The sequence below is a fragment of the Lytechinus variegatus genome, chromosome 2 (genome assembly GCF_018143015.1).
Source record: "Lytechinus variegatus isolate NC3 chromosome 2, Lvar_3.0, whole genome shotgun sequence".
NCBI lineage: Eukaryota > Metazoa > Echinodermata > Echinoidea > Temnopleuroida > Toxopneustidae > Lytechinus > Lytechinus variegatus.
Window position 1 is genome coordinate 27,139,925 of NC_054741.1, and position 21,084 is coordinate 27,161,008.

The following is a 21,084-nucleotide window of genomic DNA, read 5'->3' on the forward strand; positions in this document are numbered from 1 at the left end:
AAGGACATAATAAGATGGCCTGAAATATGGCACTCCACATATTACACCATAGTCTAAATTCAGGTCTCACGGGTTCAACTCTTAATAGGAATATTATTCCATGGAGACTTACCCCCAATTTGGATCTGCAAATTTGACTTGTTACTCTAAACCAGTCAATGATAGTGTTTATTTAAATTATCTTTTTTCTTTCTTTTAGCGCTTCGGGAGTTGATAACATTCTCACACATTCTAAGGACGTTTCTTCAACCTCTTTTCAACATTCATAACCGGTAAAGGGAATTAGAAACTTGAGAAATGTCTTTTGTTATCAAGAACGACCCTTTTTCACGACGTAATTGGGGCAAAAGTCCTTCCTCCTTATTATCTGAAGTTTATCTACACACTTACTAATATCCGTAACTACTTCATCTCACAATTTATATCCCACTCTTGTACTTTAACAGTAAAATCAAAGTACAGGACAATTTTACACCCAAAATGCATCACACTGGGCAAACCCTTATCAGTGAGAGTGAAATACTGCAAGAAATCTTCAGCCGACCTCACACCGACAACAATAGTGCACCCGAGAGCCGGTACTGTATTGACATTTCTATTTATACATGGAGTTTAATCTATGCATTCAAGAACTAATTCAATTTGAACTGAAAGGTGAGATGAAATAGAAAGGATTTAGACCGGTTAGTAACCTCTTCTTGCTCTTTTCCGTGGAAAAAAATTATTTCAAATCAGTTTCATCATATTGGGGTCATCGCTCCCTGCTTTCTTGTAATATCATTAAACAGTTGAGAGCAAATTCGACGAATCATTGCCGAAAAAAAAATATTTTGAAAGTCATGAGAATTCAAGTGGGAAAATAAAGATGACTCAAGCAGCTAGATTAAAATTGAGAAAGGGGGAACCCTACATCATAAATAAATTCTCTTCTGGAAAAAAAAAATTGAAGTAAAATGTGACTTATGGCGACTCACTCAGCTCAGACTCTACACGAGAATTTAGCTATAGCTCTAACATAAAATAATAGCTAGTTCTAACAGGCATCTAATGATCACAATCAATAAACTCTTCTGATTGGTCAGACCTATAATGATATGCACATAAAACTTTCGTAAGAAGTAAGAGAGAGAAGAAATAACCCTGTTTATCCGTGTCCTAATTTACATATGGTCTCTTGTGATAGGTTTCGATTGAGAAGTGGAAGACAAGACTGAACATTCGTGATCCTTTTCCCTCATTCCCCGTCGACGAATAAAATCTAAAACCTATTATTATTACAGAACAACGACCATTATTTTCTTACAACAAATTCGAACAGGTACATGTATAACACTACAAATATACACCCTTGACAGTTGAACAACTCTTAAAAATTTCAGCAGCCCTTTATATAGTCAATTTGCATAAGGTAAACCCTGCATTAACATTCAAACGACAAAAAAGGTACAACTTTCAACATTTTCCTGCGAATCTTGCATATCCCAGCGACCAATTCCATTTCGTGGAAAATCGTAATAATCTGTAACGGGTTTTTTTTTCCTGCAACAGCCTGGTAAGAGATTGCCCCCAAAACAAAAACATTCATCTATAGAATTAATCAGTTTATATCAATCTCCAGACCATAATACAAGGAATATCATAAATAATTATCTTAAATAATTTTGAATGAATTCTAAAGACGTATAACAGAGTCGGTGAATGATTCCAAACGAGACTGTATAGTCCTTCCGGTATTATTTCAACTTGAGCCCAAGCAAGACTACGTCGTATAGGATAATTTCATGTGGTAGATCTTTGTATGTAATCAGGCAGAAAAATATCAAGGGTTCAGCTTCAAAGATTGTTCCGGGGAAATACAATAAAGAGCAGAAAAATGAACGATGCCTATCACTTTGTGAACGATATTTCCCCCACAAATGACGTCAAGATCAAAGGAGCCGACAATTCATTGTCATTGTTGAGATTATATTATTATTATTATTATTGGTGGTCTACTAATTCTCTCCAAGCATACATTTGCAAGTAAAGCTGAGATTAGCTTTTTTGTTGGAATTATACACTATGATTTTAGCTTTTGTATGGTGGTGCCTTGTTTGTACAACGAAGTAACAGGGATGGTTTGTGATATTCTAGTTTGTTTACAAATGACATGTTGCTCAGCAACGTGATTTGTGAAGAAGGAAGAAAAATCAAATAAAATTGACAATTTTCAGGTATTTGATGATGCAGATAATTGTACAAACAATAAATATAAGACACACTCATCCGATTTCGAAATCATATTATTTCCGAGAAAAGTTATTGGAAATAAAGATGCATTTGGAGGAATATGGTTGTTTAAAACTTCTAAGAAATTTCAAAAAGACCCTAGATATCACAACAAATTGACAAATGAAATACAGCAACAGGCTTAATTGTGTGTCGAGATCATTAATTAATGTTCCTAAATAAACATACATCAAGACTAGCATTGCTACTGTATAACAAAACTTAAGGAACCAAAATCAATTGAGAGAAGAAAAAAAGACGAGGTAAGATAAAATACATAAAACAAACACATAACTATAATGCACATTACCACCCCATGTTAGCTTTGGTATATCAATATTTTAACTTTCCAGAAAAAGAAATCAATCTCTGATATTGTTTAAAGATTTCCCTCATGATAACTTTGAAAGACTTTCACTGCTAGGGGCAATATTAAAGTTTAAACAAAAACAACAAACAAACATATGATTTTATCCATGCGGAGTTTGCGGACTTTACAAAGGTTATGTAAACATTATATTGTGGCAGATGTTACTTACTGTTATACTTAAAACATTACTTATTAGCTTTATAAATACAAATATATAAAATGAATAATGATCATAGACTTGACCCACCAGTATTGTTGTCTGCCTGTCTGTGCGTCTGTCTTCTTGATGTTCCTTTCCCAGAAAGTTTTTAAAAGATTCATATCATCACAATCATCGTGAACTTTTGACTATACTAAACAAACAACCGGACAATGTTCAAAATGATTTTGGTATCAAGCGTTTTTTTTATTATTTCTTTTTTTCCCTTTCGTCAATCGAAAGTTTAAAAGTCAAATTGGTTTGGCATAGTCTCAGTACTTTGAACAATCATAGCTGTAATGCGCCGATGACGGGTACATTGAAGCCGAGGTTGAGCCTGAGGATGATGACCGGTAGCCACTCATCGTCGACATCGAGAGCTGACAGCTTTCATTGGCGTTCGCCGATGATGATAGTTGACCGTTTTGATGTGCAGCATGAGAAAGAGAAATAGATCTTTGAGGGTTGTACATACCACCGTAATGATCTTGACTCGACGTCGAAGAGTGCACATCGGGACTCGTTCCGTGGTACCACGAGTTCGAGCGGTGAACGTTTACGGTGCTCGACGGCGTGGCAAGGATCGGGGTAGACCCGGGAGGGCTGAGGCGTTGATTGAGTCCATGCTCCTGTTGAATTTCTTCAGGTGTTGGTGCGATGGCCATATGCTTACCCATCGCCATAGCTTCGGGGTCATATGAAGATGGACACTGGTATTGATTATGATTGAGCGAGCTGACCACCGGCCGTTTCGAGCAAGTGATTCGATTGAGCTGAGACTGGTTGAGCTGTGGAGAGCTGTACCCGAGCGGCTGCGGAGATAGAAGCTGACCCGTGCGGGGAGGTAAGGCGTGGGTGCTGGCTTGGATTTCGCTGCCCGTCCCACAGTTCCCGTGTGTGACGACGCCTTCGCGTTGTCGCATGGCCATGAGGTTTTCTACGGTGTAATTCGCCGAGTGGTGAGAGGATTCGAGCAGCGGGTTGTCAACAGCCATTGGATGATGGGGCTGGGTCGGGGAGGGTTCGTTTAAAACGTCCGAAGGGGAGTCCATGGGTTCTACTTTGGGTGTAATCAAAGCGGCACTCGTTTGAACCACATCACGATTCATGCCACCATCACCTATCTCACCTGTACACACAACCCCATTGGTCTTACCCAATTTCTCCTCACTCTGTCCTGTTGGATGACTGACCCCTTCTTCTTGTCCCTTCCTCAGTTCACACTCACGATCCTCCTTGTCTCCTTTCATCAAATCCTTCTTCTTGAAGCGTTTTCTCCTCCTCAAATAACTCCCATTGTCGAACATGTTGTAACTATCAGGATCCAGGCTCCAGTAGCTCCCCTTTCCTGGCTTCTTATCGTCCCGAGGTATTTTGACAAAGCAGTCATTCAAAGACAAATTATGGCGTATCGAGTTCTGCCAACCCTGTTTGTTTTCCCTGTAGAACGGAAACCTGTCCATGATAAACTGGTATATTCCGTTCAGGGTTATCTTCTTGTCCGAAGCATTCATGATAGCCATGGCTATGAGAGCGATGTAAGAATAAGGAGGTTTTACCATGTCCTTGGGGTTGGCCTGTTGAGGAGCGTAAGGTCCATACGGTGATCGAGCCATACCAGGGTATTGGTCGTGACCGTACATCGACATCGACATCCCCGAGTAGGTCGGATGGCGGTAGTAGCCCTGGTCTGGTGGAAAAACAGAGTGCATGACGCCGGGTATTGAAGGAGCCGCCGAATGATAAGGTTGCATCGCCATTCCTTGGTTCGACACCGGGGCGCTGCCGGGGTGGACTTCGCCTGGCGAGGTGCGTGAAGCGTACATTGGCATGGATGTTTATCTCACAGAGTCTTGATTCGGGATTTCGACGTGTTTCACGACAGAGATTCGTAACCCAGAATATCCAACCATCAAAGCTATTCAACCTATACTACTCTTTCACCATTTTGCTCGCTCCGCCCCCATTCGGCACGTTGAGCCAATCAGCGCTGTCGTTCACTACCGCACATGATGACCTGGCCACACACAGCGTACGCGATGTTACCGTTCATATATTGACGGCTACTTTTCCCTTACAATCCCTGACGTCTAAATGAGCTAATTGCTCCACTTATACCATATTCATCTTCAAGATTAATTATGAAACTTCACAGATATTTCATGTTCCAGCTCACTTGCACCTAGCACGAAATATCCATCAAATCCTATGCGTGTATCGATCCGTGTTGTACCCCTCGAAACCAGGGATTGTGTTCAACAGTTCTTTGCTTGAAGAAAAAAAAATCACGTAGTTGGGTCATCATTAGGGGTAGGCTGTGTACATACACGTAGCAGACAAATCAGGGGCTAATAAGGACTTAAATCGGCACTAATTCGACTAGTTTATTTGAACTTTCTCTTCGACAAAACAGACTTGCCAATGTAACCCCTTGTATCACGCAAGTATAAGACTTGAACACAACACCATTGCCAAAAAGGGGGAAAGAAAGAGAGAGAGAGAGAACAAAACTTACAATACAATACAATACTAAATAAATCTCTGGTTCATTCAAGTGCACACAAGCATATAATTTAACTATTTATCGGGTCAATTCTATATATCCACAGTCTGATTTAGTGATAAAGATTTATGAATACCTAAATATCTCTTGATTTACTTTATCGTTGAAATTTCGGCAACAAAGGGTTACTTTACCCGAAAGCATTATTATGAATATTTCCCCTGGTCATGCTGGTAGAATTATCTTATGAAGTAGAAATATTGTGGGAAATATGACTGACCAACAAAATATTCTATCACACTATTGTAAAGCACGAAATAGACCACAGTCTTGTTATGTCCACTGTATTGTAATATATTTGTCAGTAGTTCAGTGTTAGGGGTTATATTGTCGGGGTCCCAAGGAGTTTAGGCCTGTACTCGCTAAAACCTGTTGGTAAGAGTTTGTACATTGGTCAGCACTCAGCAGAGAAGGAATTTGATTTTGATTTTAACTTTTCTGACTTATGAGGGGCGTGCTAAATTACGATTAACTTTTCAGAAGTTTCAGAAATTTGTGAAAATTTCACGGGGCCCCGACGCCCTGGTGATACTAAGTTGAGAGATTCCGATTTATTTTTATGTGTTTAAAATAGTCTTTAGATTTATAACAAAGGGTGTTTTCCAGTTTGCCCGTCAACCTAATAATTTTACAAGGGTCACTGAACCAAGGGGACCCCAGCCCCCACTTTTTTTCCACTTAACCCCCCCCCCGTGTACAAAACGTAAAATTGACCATCTGATTGTGATTTTTTTTGCATGGTCAGCCCCCCCCCCCCACTTTATAAACCGTTCCGCGGCCCCTGCTATTACAGGACGACCAAGATTTTTTTTCTTGTTTGATGATTCTGTGATACAACACAAGCAATATCATTTTCAATATCATAAATGTTGTGAAATAAAATGGGTACCATCATTATTATCACCCCCATCGACCATTTTTTTATTTTGTCCGATACCCCCCCCCCCCCCCCCCCCTCTCTCTCTCTCTCATTTATTATGAATGTATTTTTTAGGCCTGCATAAACTAATATAGGCCTATAGTTTTGACGGAATTATACATCATAAAGACGTTGTTTCTACTTAAGGCCCACTATGTTTCCTGATTGTTATTTATCAGTACAATAATTATTGAAGCATATCAAGCGTCGGAGAACAATGCGTAACAGGAGCGAATGAATTGCGATGTTATTCGATATTGCCAAATGTCAAACCATGGAGCTGTAGCTCTATGGTCAAACCAGAAGCTGCAACTCTACCTTGAGTTTCTAGGGTCCATGGTTTATCAAAGGAGTTTGACTCTTGACTTCTCTCTCATGGCTTTGCACGCATAAATCACGGAGCTCCATGCATAAATGATTGCTGATAACTCGATCAACAGCAGCTTTCATTCTAGGTAAACTCTGATTAAGGGTATTAATGATAACGATCAAGCTTGGATTCTCCTAAGAGCATTCCATCTTAATTGCTTTGTGTGTCATAGGAATTATAGAACACAGCTGGTAGCTGAAGCTGAAACACAAGGGGTGGTCAACGATTTACAAGCGGCCAGGGATACAGGCGAGCTGTCACTGACCGACTGAAACCTTTCCCTTTTCACGCGCACATGAAAAACCTACTAATGGCAAAGGAATGGGAGTCTAGAGATACAGAAGATAATTATGCTCGAAAAAGATGTTAATCACTGAAAAACTTATATTACTCGTAAAATGGGAAATGAATTGGTACCTGAATTTGTATAGCGTCCCTGTGCGACACGCCACTGCCCCTATGCATCGTGATTTATTTGATGAAAAAAAACCTAAATTTTGTAAATTTCTTTATCCCTAAAGTTTCTACCGTTGTTTTGCATACAGAAATTGCGTAAACTTCACTCTAAAAAAATTTACCCAATATTCGGTGACCTGGGAACTGGCATGTTTGTTGGGTAAAAAGAAACCAAATATTTTGCAAAGTTTGCGCAATGTTGCGTTGGAATTTACCATTAAAACATGCATTTTACCCAATATTTGAGGAAAAAAAATGCCAAGCAAACATGTCTGGTCTCTTTCTATCAATATTGGGTAAATGTTTACTCTGTGTTTTGCTAAATGATAATAAAAAAGCAACAATTATTGGTGGGAATAGTATTCGATCTCATGGTTTCTTCTTCAATGCCTATTCTGATATCTGTGATTTATTATCAATCTCCAATGACGGCGCTGTATAATTATGCCTATACTTACGCATGAGACACACAATAATACATAGATGTACTATAAGGTATGCTATACGAAGTACATATACATGTACAAATACATGAATCCTTAATCAGAATGTTTTCATTAATATTGTGATAACCTTTAATATCTGGAATTATAATTTATTTTCGAGCATACAAATCGTTTTTTACGTGTAGTCGATAAGAATTGATCGGTACTCCATTAATGACAATTTAAATTACAGTATTCACATTGACTGGATTAAAGCGAAAATCGTTGAGCTAGCCGCTGCGCATATTTCCACAAATTTGACGTTACTGAAAGGGAATTATCTAATATTTGATTTTCTTAAATCGGATCTTTGATTTTGTGGAATCGGGAAAGTAAAATTGGCAAATAAAAGAGCTGGGGGAAAGAAACACTCCAAAAAGACGGAATTGAAACGTGAAATTGAGCTAATCCACGGTACTGAGAGCTCTCTGTGCGTTGAGTCTTTCCTTTGCAAGTTTTCAACTTTCCCACGCCCAACACAATGCATAAATGAAAGTGTGTGTAATAGTATACGCCAAGCTACCTCGACCGTAGTCAAACTCAAAGAGGATATGGGCACTTCATTTTCTCGTTTTTTTTTCTTTCTTCCTCGTCAAAAAAAATGTCCTTTCCGCTCCACCTGATTGAAGCGAATTGAATGACCTGACAAAATGCTACACAATGATCAACTGGCTATCGGTGTGTTTTTCGTAGAGAATGCTAACCATCGAGGAGACAAATTATCAACATATTGAGTCCACAATCCGTGTTTGCAAATTAATAATAATTATATAGTCTTGCTAAAATTCCTAAATTTCAGTGCTGTGGTCACACGAACGAAACGGACCCCTAAAACCCCTTTTCCACTAGGGCCAGGACAGCGTCAGGACAAGGCGCGGAATGTAATAAGTACAATCCGCGACCCTTCCGCAACCTGTCCGGACATTCCTGGGGGTGTCCGCACCCTGTCCTAAACCCTTCCTGGTGTTCGGGAAATCAAAATTTGTCCGCATCCAAATTTTGGTCGAGACCAAAATTTGGACGCGGATATTGAATTCCTGACACCTTCGGGACCCTGTCCTGACGATGTCCTGATGATGTCCTGCCCTTCCTAAACCCTTCCGCGTCTTCCGGAAACCATCCGCAATCAGGTCAGCTTCAAGAAGGAAAGAAGAAGCCATGCGGATTTTATCACGAACATGCGGATTGGAATAAGAAGGCAAGCGGACAGTTTCAGGAACGTGCGGACAGGAATAAGAAGGCAAGCGGACTGTTTCAGGAACGTTCGGACTGGAATAGGAAGGCAAGCGGAGTGATTCAGGAATGTGTGGATCCAATGCTAATATGTATGGAACGAGTACACAAGTAGCAAAAACCATTTGCAAAAGCACTAGATGGGGCAACGGGATAACAAGACAAGAAAATTACAAAAAGTAAAGAAGTACGGGGTCAAGGGGCCTAATTAGTATATACTAAACAAACCTGAGAACCTAGTATTTCAAGCAGTGTTTTAAACATAATTACGCGAGCGCAAAGCACGAGTTGATTTTTTTTGGGGGGGGTTACAGACTTGAAGGAGGAATATTTCAAGCATTTTCTACTGATCTGAAAAGTGGACTTTTCAAATATTTCTTGCAATAGTTAAACTGGCAATGATGCGAGCAGATTATTTTATTCTGTACTGAACATAAAAAGATGTTTCATGCAACGTTTGATTATGAATTAGATTATTTTAATGTACTCGACTGAAAAAGGACCGTATAGGCAGCGCTTGACTTTACAAATAGGACAAATATCATAACACAATTAATAATACAGGTGTAGATTCCAAACTGAAATTCAAGTTTATATTCCCATTACATTTTAAGCACTTTGTTTGATCATGAATGAGGTGTCATTAATAAGAAATAATAATAAATGGTAGCAAGTTTATAAATATCGCTTTTCTCAGAACGGCTCAAAACGATTTACAGCAGGGGCAAAACGATTTAACCCAGGATTCATTTCAATCCCGCATGAAAAGTGCACAATTCTCACACCCTGGGAAGCATTCCTTGCATTCATCCCGGTCTAAAAATGGCGCTGGCAAATTCAAGCATACAATAACTTTCGCTTCCAACCGGGTACCCATTTTGCACCTGGGTGGAGAGTGGCAAGGTATGCAGTACGTCTTGCCAAAGGACGGTTTAGACGAACACACGACTCTCCGTTTACAAGGCGGGAGTCAGAACCACTATACACCACGACTCTTTACAAAAAATAGGCCTTCCTGAAAAAAGTCGTGCACAGAGCATGTTTCTCATAAACATAAAATATGAGCGCGAAGCGCGAACTTACTTCTTTCAAACATCAAGGACGAAAAAGAAAAGACCTAAGTATTTTTCGTAAAAAATGAACAGCGTGCACAATCTTCTTATGATTAAACTATTGAAAGTATGAAGCGTGAAATGGACCATTATTTTTTACAAATTGAACTAGCTGAAACGCAGATATTCTCCCCGTCTGCAGGTCTGTCAATTTCTTCACTCTTCTTCCTTTTTCCCCCTCTTCTTTGGTTACTCCATTTTTCCTATTTTTACGCAGTCAATAGGGCGTTGCGATCGCATTCGGCCTCCTGGAATTGCCCATTTACATTTTCTTACTTAGTCTATTTCAATTGGTACAAGAGGAGCCAAAGGCGATTAGACACTCGATTCACATTTTGTCTAAAAATTAAGACTGATATTTCTAATCTTACACTTTCATAATCTCGACCAATTATTTTCTGTTCATTATCGCGATTTTTTTTCCTCGATTCTATTTCACCTTATTTCATTCATCTCCTTCGTTTATTCCTATTTCTTTTGTGCTGTTTGTATATCTCTTTAATACTGGGAGGGGTAAGCCAGCAGCAGGGAGAGGAGGGCCGCATCAGCACAGCACCCCCTTTTTCTTTTCCACCATATCATTTTTTTAAGTTTCCCTTTCCATTTCACTTATTTTTCTTCTGTTTGTATTTTTTTAAAGGGGGAGCAAGACCACCTCACCCCTTGATCCGCATGTGCCTGTCGAATGCAATTTGCATCCTGTTTTCTTCCTCTGTTGTAATATATGATTATGTATTAATTTGTAGACAAAATAAGAAAGTAATGTTATAAAGACAGCCCCGACTTTGCTATGAACATATGCAGTCTTTTTAAAGTTACCTTAGTTGAAAAAAATCAAGTTCCGAGATAATTTATTGTTATGAATAAAAATGCACAAAATTTGCTTTCAAAAAGTGAATACTACATTACACCGCTAACACACTTTCCTTTATCCTACATATTTCAACTATCAAATAATGCGAGCGCGAAGCGCGAGCTGAACATTTTTTTTTCATTCCTACCTAAATACTGGGCATTCTAAGCACCTTTTAAAAGCATGAACAGGAAAGGAGTATGACTATACACTTGATGTGTGCGCGTAGCGCGAGCCGAAACGAAATTCGACATATCACGTTTTGTAAATCAGGAAAAGGATGGATAATTGGATAGATGGATAATATTCCTACATTAATAATGATATTTGGTAATCTGATCTGAAACTGGCACAAGATTCGTATCTAAATAAACATGCGTGCGAGTGCGAAGCTCAAGTTTATATTTTTATCATTACATATATTTTGAGTTGCGACCGGGACATTTTAAGGACATTTTTTGTCTTCATATGACTATGATGACTATCTTCCTAAGCGAGAGATGAAACTTGTCGATATTCCATTCTGAAAAAAAAAACGGACAATGATTATTAGGAAATCATGAAAATATTGTTACACTACTTATTAATCAAATGAGGGCGCGAAATTGATATTAAGGTCAGATAACTGGACATTTTGTAATCATGAATAGGATGCATGGGTTGATATATTTTTAACAAAAATAATGCGAGCGCAAACTGTGAGCCGAAAATTTTAATAAACTGTCATAAAAGAGGAATTTAAAATAATTTGTTACAATTGATACAGGTATACATGACTCCCCAATCAAAATGCAAGCGAGCAGCTTTAGCTGATACTATTCAAAATCAGACCATCCTAAAAAGGGATATTTTTTAAAAAATTATGGAATACACGAAGAGAATAGTTATTTGACAAATCAAATAATGCCAGCGCGCAGCGCGAGCGGAAAATGTTCATATTTAGACCATAAAATATAGTCATTTTTCAGAAAACTATAAAATCAATTTGTAAATCAAACAAATTGAAAACTTAATGTTCGAAAAATGTTTTGTATATTTATTTCAAAACTTGATATTTTAAGCTCAATATAAGTCTATTGAGCAAGTTATACATCATTCTCATAGATTAGGCAATGCGAGCACAAAGCGTGAGCGAAAATTTAACATAGTGACATGAAATCCCCCCCCCCCTCATCTTATATAATTCACTCGTCTTTCTCCTCTTGTTTTCCTCTTCGTTTTCTCTTCTCTTTTCCCTTCTGGTTCTTTTCCCTCTCTTTCCACTTTTTTCTTTTTTGCTCGTTCCAAATATTGGGGAGGGGGGCGTTTGATATCAAATGCCCCCCCTTCCAAAAAGTGAGGGGACGCGTCGCCCCTGTCCCCCTGGGATGTCCACCAATGTATGCAATTTGATTTGAAATAAAAGAAAATCCCTTTGTAGTCGAAGAAAACCGAAATAACACCCCTAAATTCATAAAAAAATATATGAATGATAATTTTCATGGAGTATTCGCAAGTTGTCCGATTGTCCTAGTCCTTGAATTTACCACTCGTGACGTTGTCCTAAATGTCTCCGGTTCTGTCCTAATACGATCTGCATGCTGTCCGCACCGAACGCCGACAAATTTATTTAGATAATCTTGTCCTAGGACAGTCCCAGGAGTGACCTACGACAATACGCAGACAGTCCTGGTTGTGTCCTAGGACAAGATCATTTGCATAATCTTTTACGGAATTTGGTTGCGGACAGCATGCCGAAATGACAAAAGTAGCTTCCGCAACCCTTCCTGGTCTTGTCCGCGCCCTAGTGGAAAACCGCCTTAACCGGCCTATCGTATGTCATTCGAAATGACGCAGTTGTTATCGTTTTGGAGTCGGTTTCGTTGGTGCTACTATAGCATAAGATTTTGTTGGGAATACCATATTTCTCTAGCAAATACTTATCATGTTGATTAGTTTATACTGATACAATGACGCATCGCCATGTAATTGAACACGATTACGACGTTTGCTGTGTAGTATGATTTTAAACGGGGTTTGCGGAGGGAGGGTGTCGAACTGCACAAATTAATCTTTGCGAGTAATCTACAGAGGGCGATATGTCACTTTTACGCACGGTGTGCTCTCCTAAAAATAATATCCCATATACCTTCTCTTTCTCGTACGAGCGAGTGCTACCGTACCCCTCCCGATCCACCTTTCACCCCCATGTCCCCCTCTCCTCTCTCCCTTTCTTCCCCCCCCCCCTTCCCCTCTTTTACTCCTTTTTTCCTATCTTACTCTTCTCTATTCTATATTTATTTGTTATTCATTTGCTGTATATCTCATCTTATCTCTTTTTTTTTAATATATTGTTATTTTCAGGTTGATTATGTTTATATTTCTGGCTATGTCTCTTTATTTTCAGATTTATTTGTCCTTTCTGTCGTAGAAGTTTTTTCTTTTCCCCCTTTCCATCTTTCTTTTCCAACTCACTATGATCTCTCAATTTTCTTCCCATCCCTCAATCTACCGAAGTTCAATTTCTTCTCTCTTTCTATCCAGATTGGCCTAAGGGATCAATCCTGCTTGAGACTGGTCTAGCAATCAAGGCAGTCATGGCAGTGCCCTAATATCGCTTTGAGAGACAGGCCGGTTGAAAGAAATTAACTAGGGCAGATATTTTTCAAATGTTCACAAACAAATTCAGCTATTGTCCGTTCCTCTAAGTAGCTAGAAGCTCCATTTTGTGTGGGATTGCGTTTTGGAGGTATTGAGGTCTGGGGGTTTTTATTGAAGGCTTCCGTAAAAAGCCGTCAGGTTCATCATATGGGAAATGCAATTTCTGATTGATTCTATTGTGCTATATTGAAAATCCGCTCGCATATTAGCTACAACTTCGACACCTCAAGCGTCACTCAAATCTCTCCCCTCCATCTCTCTCTCTCTCTCCCTTCCTCTCTATCACCCCACCCCTTCTCATTCTAACCAAACTCTCAGTCCTTCTTTCTTTATAACTGTTTTCTTTTTTGTTTTCTGATATCGTACAGATAAGGAAAATTTTGTTAACCTTTGTTTATTTATATCATTATTATGTCCATGATGTATATAGAAAATGCTCTCACTTTTGTAATTTTAACAATATTTTTATTTCCAGTTTACATCTAAATATTTTTCCATGTCCTTATTCTAAAGTTATTGATTCGTAGGATTTTTAAAATTATAGTATGTGTACAAAATTACATAGAAAATAACACTGTGCATTTTATCTGAATTATTGATTTTGAAATAGGCATATTATCATCAATTATGTTTATAGGAATGATAGAGTCATGTTAGTATCATTTGAAATCCGATTTTATTCATACCAACACTTCCGAAAAAAAAGATGAAACAGCAATCCATGTAAAATAGGTAAACACGGTTGATTTTCAATTTGTCGTTTCACATTGGTTGCAATTAAAAGATCTATACAAGTGTTTCAAATAATATCCTTGTCCGTAGGAATTAATTTGAAAGCTATATGTTTACTTTCAAATTTGAATTCGAAGCTCTTATGTTTAAATTAGTAGCCCAATCAGCCCCCAAATTGAGGGTTGGCGTTTGGGACCAAGTTTATGGTAAAGCAATCGAGCAAACGTGACGTTGTTAATACAAAAAACCTAAATTTGTGGCAATTTTTGACACAATAATTAAACAAAAATAACATAATACTTCTTTTCTTTTTTTTCACTTTCTCTCTTTTACTTACTTTTTTATTGGTCTTTTTTTTGGGGGGGGGCCGGGGGTGTCAATTGTTTCCTAAGCCCCTATCTGTACTCTAGTAATTGAAATTAAAATCTATAAGGTTAATCTAGTATTCAACATGTACATGTATGTCCATTTGACCAACAGGAAGCCAAAATGAATTGACCTATATTCTTGGTGATGCCACGCCAATATTTTAAAAATGATTACATCTTAATATAAAAAGGTGTGATAAAGGCAAATGTCCATGCATTTTTAACAATTTAGGACAAATGAGGAAATCAGTTTATTGGATTGAATTGAACTGATTTATTTAAGGTCATGTCCACCTCAGAAAAATGTTGATTTGAATCAATAGAGAAAAATCAGACAAGCACAATGCTGAAAATTTCATCAAAATCGGATGTAAAATAAGAAAGTTATGACATTTCAAAGTTTCGCTTATTTTTAACAAAATAGTTATATGAACGAGCCAGTTACATCCAAATGAGAGAGTCAATGATGTCACTCACTCACTATTTCTTTTGTTTTTTATTGTTTGAATTATACAATATTTCAATTTTTACAAATTTGATTATTAGGACCTCCTTGCCTGAAGCACAAAATGTTAAAATAATGAAATTCCACGTGTTCAGGGAGGAATGAAAATTCATTTCACATGACAATGAAAGAAAATCAGAATACAGAAAATCAAAATATTTCATATTTCATATAATAAAATACAAAAGAAATAGTGAGTGAGTGATGTCATCAGTTCCCTCATTTGCATACCGACCAAAATATGCATATAAATGTTTTGTAAAATGAAGCGAAACTTTACAATGTCATAACTTTCTTATTTTACATCCGATTTTGATGAAATTTTCAGTGTGATGCTTGTTGAATTTTTCTCTTTTTATTCAAATCAAGTTTTTGTTGGGGTGGACTTGTCCTTTAAGAAAAAAGAACTTTGGCACACATTGTCAAGACAGAGGTATAAATATTTAATTATCTGACCACAAAAATATATATAACTACGTACTTGCAGAATATATCCAAAGTACAACAATAAAAAATGCGTCTATACACAGGAAAATTTATTATAACAATAACCCGAAACCGAACAGCTTCGTCCTTTCAGGGTACGATATATCTAACATGAAATTGTATTCGCATTCGTTTAGAGCAACAATGACGTTAAACTGTTGTTACAGCCTTCTAGTACTGAAGTGCAGAATATAAATTGGAAACATTTTTATAAGCCTTGACTTGGACACGTGTTAAAGAAGCGAGAGTGAAAAAAGGCGATAATGTAATTTTATTCATGTTTTATTCATCATCTGGAAGATTATCAAATTAATTTCGATTTTTTTTCTATATGGGATCAGTAAAATCGGCAACAGTTTTCTTCTTCCCCTTCAATGCAGTGGGAGATGTGATTATGGCAGACGGCAAAAAGCGGAAAGAAAAATTCATTTTTTTTTACCTGAGCTAAAAACGAACGTCAGTTTCTGTACGCATCAATAGTTTATGTTGTAATCAAGTGGATATTCTAGGCCAAATTTGTTTAATTGTGAAATTCAGTGCGCATTTTGTATTATTTAATTCATTTTGAAAAATATTTCTGCATGCTGGTCATGCCGGTACTGTGGTATCGCACGTTCTAGTGACTCTTTGCATTCTGACTGCCATCATGTCCGTGATCAAATTGATTTTTTGAATTTTTCTCCTTGCAACATTATTTTGGTTCAGTGTACCATGAAATTCCCATGAATCATTTAAATACATGTATAATCATGTTAAGATTTTTATCATAAATCTGTATATAGAATGAAATAGAAAACATATCATTGTTGAACTTAATTCATGCAATAGATTTAACTTGAAAATTAAAATAGTTTGCAGCAAATGATTCTCCCTACATATCCAGATTGATACGTGCATTTGCATTAACATCACATAAACTTTGAAAGAATCGGTTGTTGAATGGGAAGGTGATGCAAGCATAACTTCATGCATCGCGTTAAAAAAGCGTAAATGCATTGAAATGAATAAAACCCGAAGAATCTAATCATCCAAGATGATAAATGCATCAAATAAATTTGATAAAAGAGGAAGGTGGATTGACTTCGAAAATATGATTGAATGATTGCGACTGGTAAGAACGGATTTCAACAGTTGAAATTCGTCTTGTGGTGACTATGAATGAATTATAATCAATCATGGAAACGAAATTAATAGTGCAGCGCTCCTTCTTTGCATTTTTCCAAGTTTGCCTTTTCTACTCTTTTTATTGAATTTCATCTTGATTTATGCTCAAAAGACATTAAAACAATGTATTTTCCTCAATTTATAGGGTCTAGTTTGCTTTGGAAATTCCTTCCTAAACTTAACGTAAACCAATATGTATCATCCTTGCTTTTTTAAAAAGCTTTTCATAATTACATTTTTTGTTATTATCATTTTATCATTTTGTTGGGAGTTATTGACATGCAGGATAGGGTTTTAAAAGTTTATTATTTTCATAGAAACATTTTACAAGATTTTCTTTGACTCTAAGGCGAAAGTCTATACACACATAATATGCTTAGAATAATGATATACAGTACTAAAATTTCTACACGATAAGCAGCCCCCTTTTAATTATGATACTTGTTTTTATTCATTTACCCTAATATAAAGCTTCATAATGGTGATTCAAAGACAAAAGGCTCTTTCTTTTGTATTGTGATTTGAAAGTTGTTTTTTCACTCCCATAAGAAAATATAAACTAAATTGCTCGGGAACTTGGAGTAAAGTTGTTTTGTTCGATTTTTCACTAAATTTCAAGACCCCAACCCAACGAAAAAAAAAGTCTGCAATCGGCCAGTCAATCAAACAAAAGTCATCGGATATTCGTTACCTATCCCCTTAGCCCGATATAAATAGCAATTGCTAGCTTTTCTTATTTGAACAAGATAAAAGTTTGGAATCAGTAGAAATACATGGATAGGAAATGTTCAGTTGGCGGGCTTTGACTAATCCCAGCACGTGTGAATTGGTGTTATCACGACAAACAAAACCATGTTTAGATGGTGAAACGAGAGAGCTACAAACTCGTGGCGAGTATTGACTTAACCAAGTTATTGTACAAATTACGGCGAGGCGTGGCGGACTCTCTCTTCAGTCCCACGCATAGGCTTAAGTGACATCTTTTCTTCCACAGCTATCAAAATGGTTCGCGCCCTTTTCTTCTTTTTCATTGATACACAGCCTTTTTTCTGCCCTTCTTTTGTCGAGGGAATCTCTAGCTAATCGTTGGGGATGATCCGGGTGTTTGTAGTGTCTTCGGGGCAAGATATGCCTCTGTTTATTGAGCGTATGTTTTTCAATCGTCTTCTAGGTGGACATGTTTTCTTACAACTTATTTGTCGTTTGATTTGTACATGGACTGAGGGAAGTTGCACTTCTTCATCAGTTTCGTGCCCGAGGAGGTCGAATTCCACCAAGTTTAATAATAGTTTACAATCGAACCATTACCAAATGAACCACAATGTTGCTGCATCTGCTCCTTTTTGAATTGATCTCTCTGCATGAAATTTATCCGATGTAATGAATCATTTAAATTTAAGTAAAAATTTATGTAAGATGCTGTTAAAGCTCTCAAAAATGTGTGTCTCTATACAGTGGTACAAAATAATCCTCATGAAACGTCAATACTAGATGTGATCAATCAAATGACCCGATGTAAATGGATGCTTATGAATAACAAAAGGCTCACCAAATAAAAGTAATGGCAAACTCATCTACATGATGAAAGAGAGAATCGTTTCAAACGAAAATCGATATGCAATGAACATGAACAAATGCTATTCAAATAAAAAAAAATATTGAATAAAAATTACTTGTAACTGTTTTGAATTGCAACAATCCCTAGACTATTATAGATCACTGCTTCAACAAAGGCTTCTTGCTCCCCCTCTCCCACCCCCTCCATCTCTTCTCTCTTTCTCTCTCTGTCGCCCCTTCCCCATTACGTTATTGGTCAATATTCATCTCGCTTTTGATGCATTTTGGACCATTCATCATTGTCTACTTTTATGGGTGCGGTATGTCAAGTAAAGTTGTGAAGAAAAACAAAATCTTCTCGGAACCTGAATTGGAGACTGGGAAATATGAAATAAATGTTCGAAAATTTCAATAAAAATAGCAGAAAAGAGATTTAAAAAGGGTGATTTCCTACATGATTGTAGCAGTATTACGCAACAAAATCCCCATGATGTAAGTGAATGTCTTTTGTAGAATACACACTGATTCTTGAAAGATCCATCACGGCACTGCTAAAATGACGTTGGGACATGATCATAACGTCTTTCTTGCAGTTACACCTATAGTGCCAGGCCAGTGAAACAGGGACAAGTTACGGCCCATTGGTAAGATTGATGGATGATGGGTTGATGTTTGTAAACATCCATGTATCATTTCATCTATTCCTCGACATAAAGTCAAGGTAACTCACAACGATGGCGTGACCATTATTCGTAGGAGGATCGTGGGGGACGGTTCTGTATAAAGCGATTTGTCAATGATCCAAGTTTGTGTCCAGCCAATCAGATGCAAGAATTCGGATAGCTTATAATATTTGTCAACGAAAATCACTAACAAATCACTTTCAGTAACGCTACCTTGATTTACCCACTTTTGGAGCAGGAGGAACTGAAACCCCCTCTCTCTGTCTCCAATCCCAACATAAAAAGTCCCTTTTTTGTTAACAAAGTTCATGAATACGTAATGCTAAAACTTATTTCGGAGCAGTAAATTAGCCTGATTACCATAAATTGATGTGTTATATTCATTGCAATAGATATTAGGAGTGAGCATTAGTTGACACTGCTTAAATACACAATTCACGTTGTTAGTCTTTGTTTTGTTTTTTTATACAAAACGACTTATCGTTCGCATCTAGTCAGATTATATTGTTGGAGTTAAGAGTAGGATGGACACATTGGTTACAATATCGGTGTCAGGAATTGGATATTTAACTGGTTACGTCATTGGAATGAGGAGGGGGATGGTTACATTGGTTACATTATTGGTGACAGGAGAAGGATGTTACATTGGTTAGATTATGGTACCAGAAGTGGGATGGTTACAGTAGTTTCATTATTGGTGCCAGGAGTGGGATGGATAAATTTGTGATATCATTGATTTCAGGAGTGGGATCGTTACATTGGTTAAACTATTAGTGACAGGATGGGGGGTTAAAATGGTAACATTATTGGTGACAGGAGAAGGATGTTACATTGGTAACGTTACTGGTCTCGGGAGCGGGATGGATACATCGGTTACAATATTGGTGTCAGGAGAGGGATGTTACTTGGTTACATCATTGTATGAGGAGTGGGATGGTTACAATAGTTTCATTATTGGTGTCAGGAGTGGGATGAATGAATTGGTTTAACAATTAGTGTCTGGAATGGGTGGTTACAATAATTGTTACATTATTGGTATCAGGAGTGGGAAGTTTCCATTGGTAATATCATTGATGCCAGTAGTGGGATGGTTACATTGATTAAACGATAAGTGTCGGGAATGGGGGTTACAATGGTTACATTATTGGTGTCAGGGGTGGGATGGATAAATTGGATATATCAATGGTGTCAGGAGTGGGATGTTACATTGGTAAGACTATAACTAGTAGTGTCAGGAATGGGATGGATACATCGGTTACCTTATTAGTGTCAAGAGTGGAATTGAATAATTGAATAAAATGCTCCTATCTTGGTATTTGTCAATCACAAATATTTTGACGTGACTATGCAATATTTCGATAAGAAAGTCGTTCACTATGCATTATAAGCCCTGCTATTATCAATAACAAAATACAGAATTATATATCAGCCATTGCGAAGTCATATTTCTAGTGCAGTTACTGAAAGTATTTGTTATCAAAATCATTTTCATCAACGGGATCACATTTAGGTTCTAGTATTTATATATATATATATTTCATCTTAAAGGTAATTAGTCCATTACCACCTTCTTAGTTGTGTCAATTTTGGCAGCTCCGACATATTTGAAATAACATTAGTTAATTTCCATTTTGAAGCCGTAAGCACGACCACAAGCAGGCGATAAGCATTGGTATCAATGAAAAATACAATCACCGAAACTCTTATTTTTCCCCATTTATAGATAGGGAGGGGGGCTTCTTTCAAACAAAATGATTAACCTTATCTGGAGTCCATGTTCGTTGAATTCTGCTCAGACAAAATCCGGAAGGTGTCAGAATTCTGTCGGCTTAGAATTTTTACAACCGCAACCTTTACAATGCAGTCTACCTGCTTTTAACAATTATCACTTCATTTTAGACGAAAATCCCTATTCAGGTATATATTGCCCTTTGTGCCTCCGTCAAAGAACACCATTTCCACATCGTTTCTAAATACGTGACAGGATAATAAACCACACATTTCGACCATTGTAATGGGACTATTATATCAGTGGTTTTATAATTTTATTATTTCCTTTGACACCCTTTGTAGCATGTAAGCCAGGAGCCTTACGAAAGAGGAAAGGCATAAAATGACTTT

At 37.4% G+C, this 21,084-nt stretch overlaps 1 protein-coding gene across 1 annotated transcript; it reads right to left on the bottom strand.

Annotated features, from left to right (window-relative positions):
- Positions 1-1,308: 1,308 nt before the first annotated feature.
- Positions 1,309-4,858, bottom strand: LOC121407722 (forkhead box protein C2-B-like). Its single transcript, XM_041598912.1, has one exon. It carries the CDS (start codon positions 4,667-4,669, stop codon positions 3,110-3,112), a length of 1,560 nt encoding a protein of 519 aa, XP_041454846.1. The 5' UTR covers positions 4,670-4,858; the 3' UTR covers positions 1,309-3,109.
- Between the last annotated feature and the right edge of the window lie 16,226 nt (positions 4,859-21,084).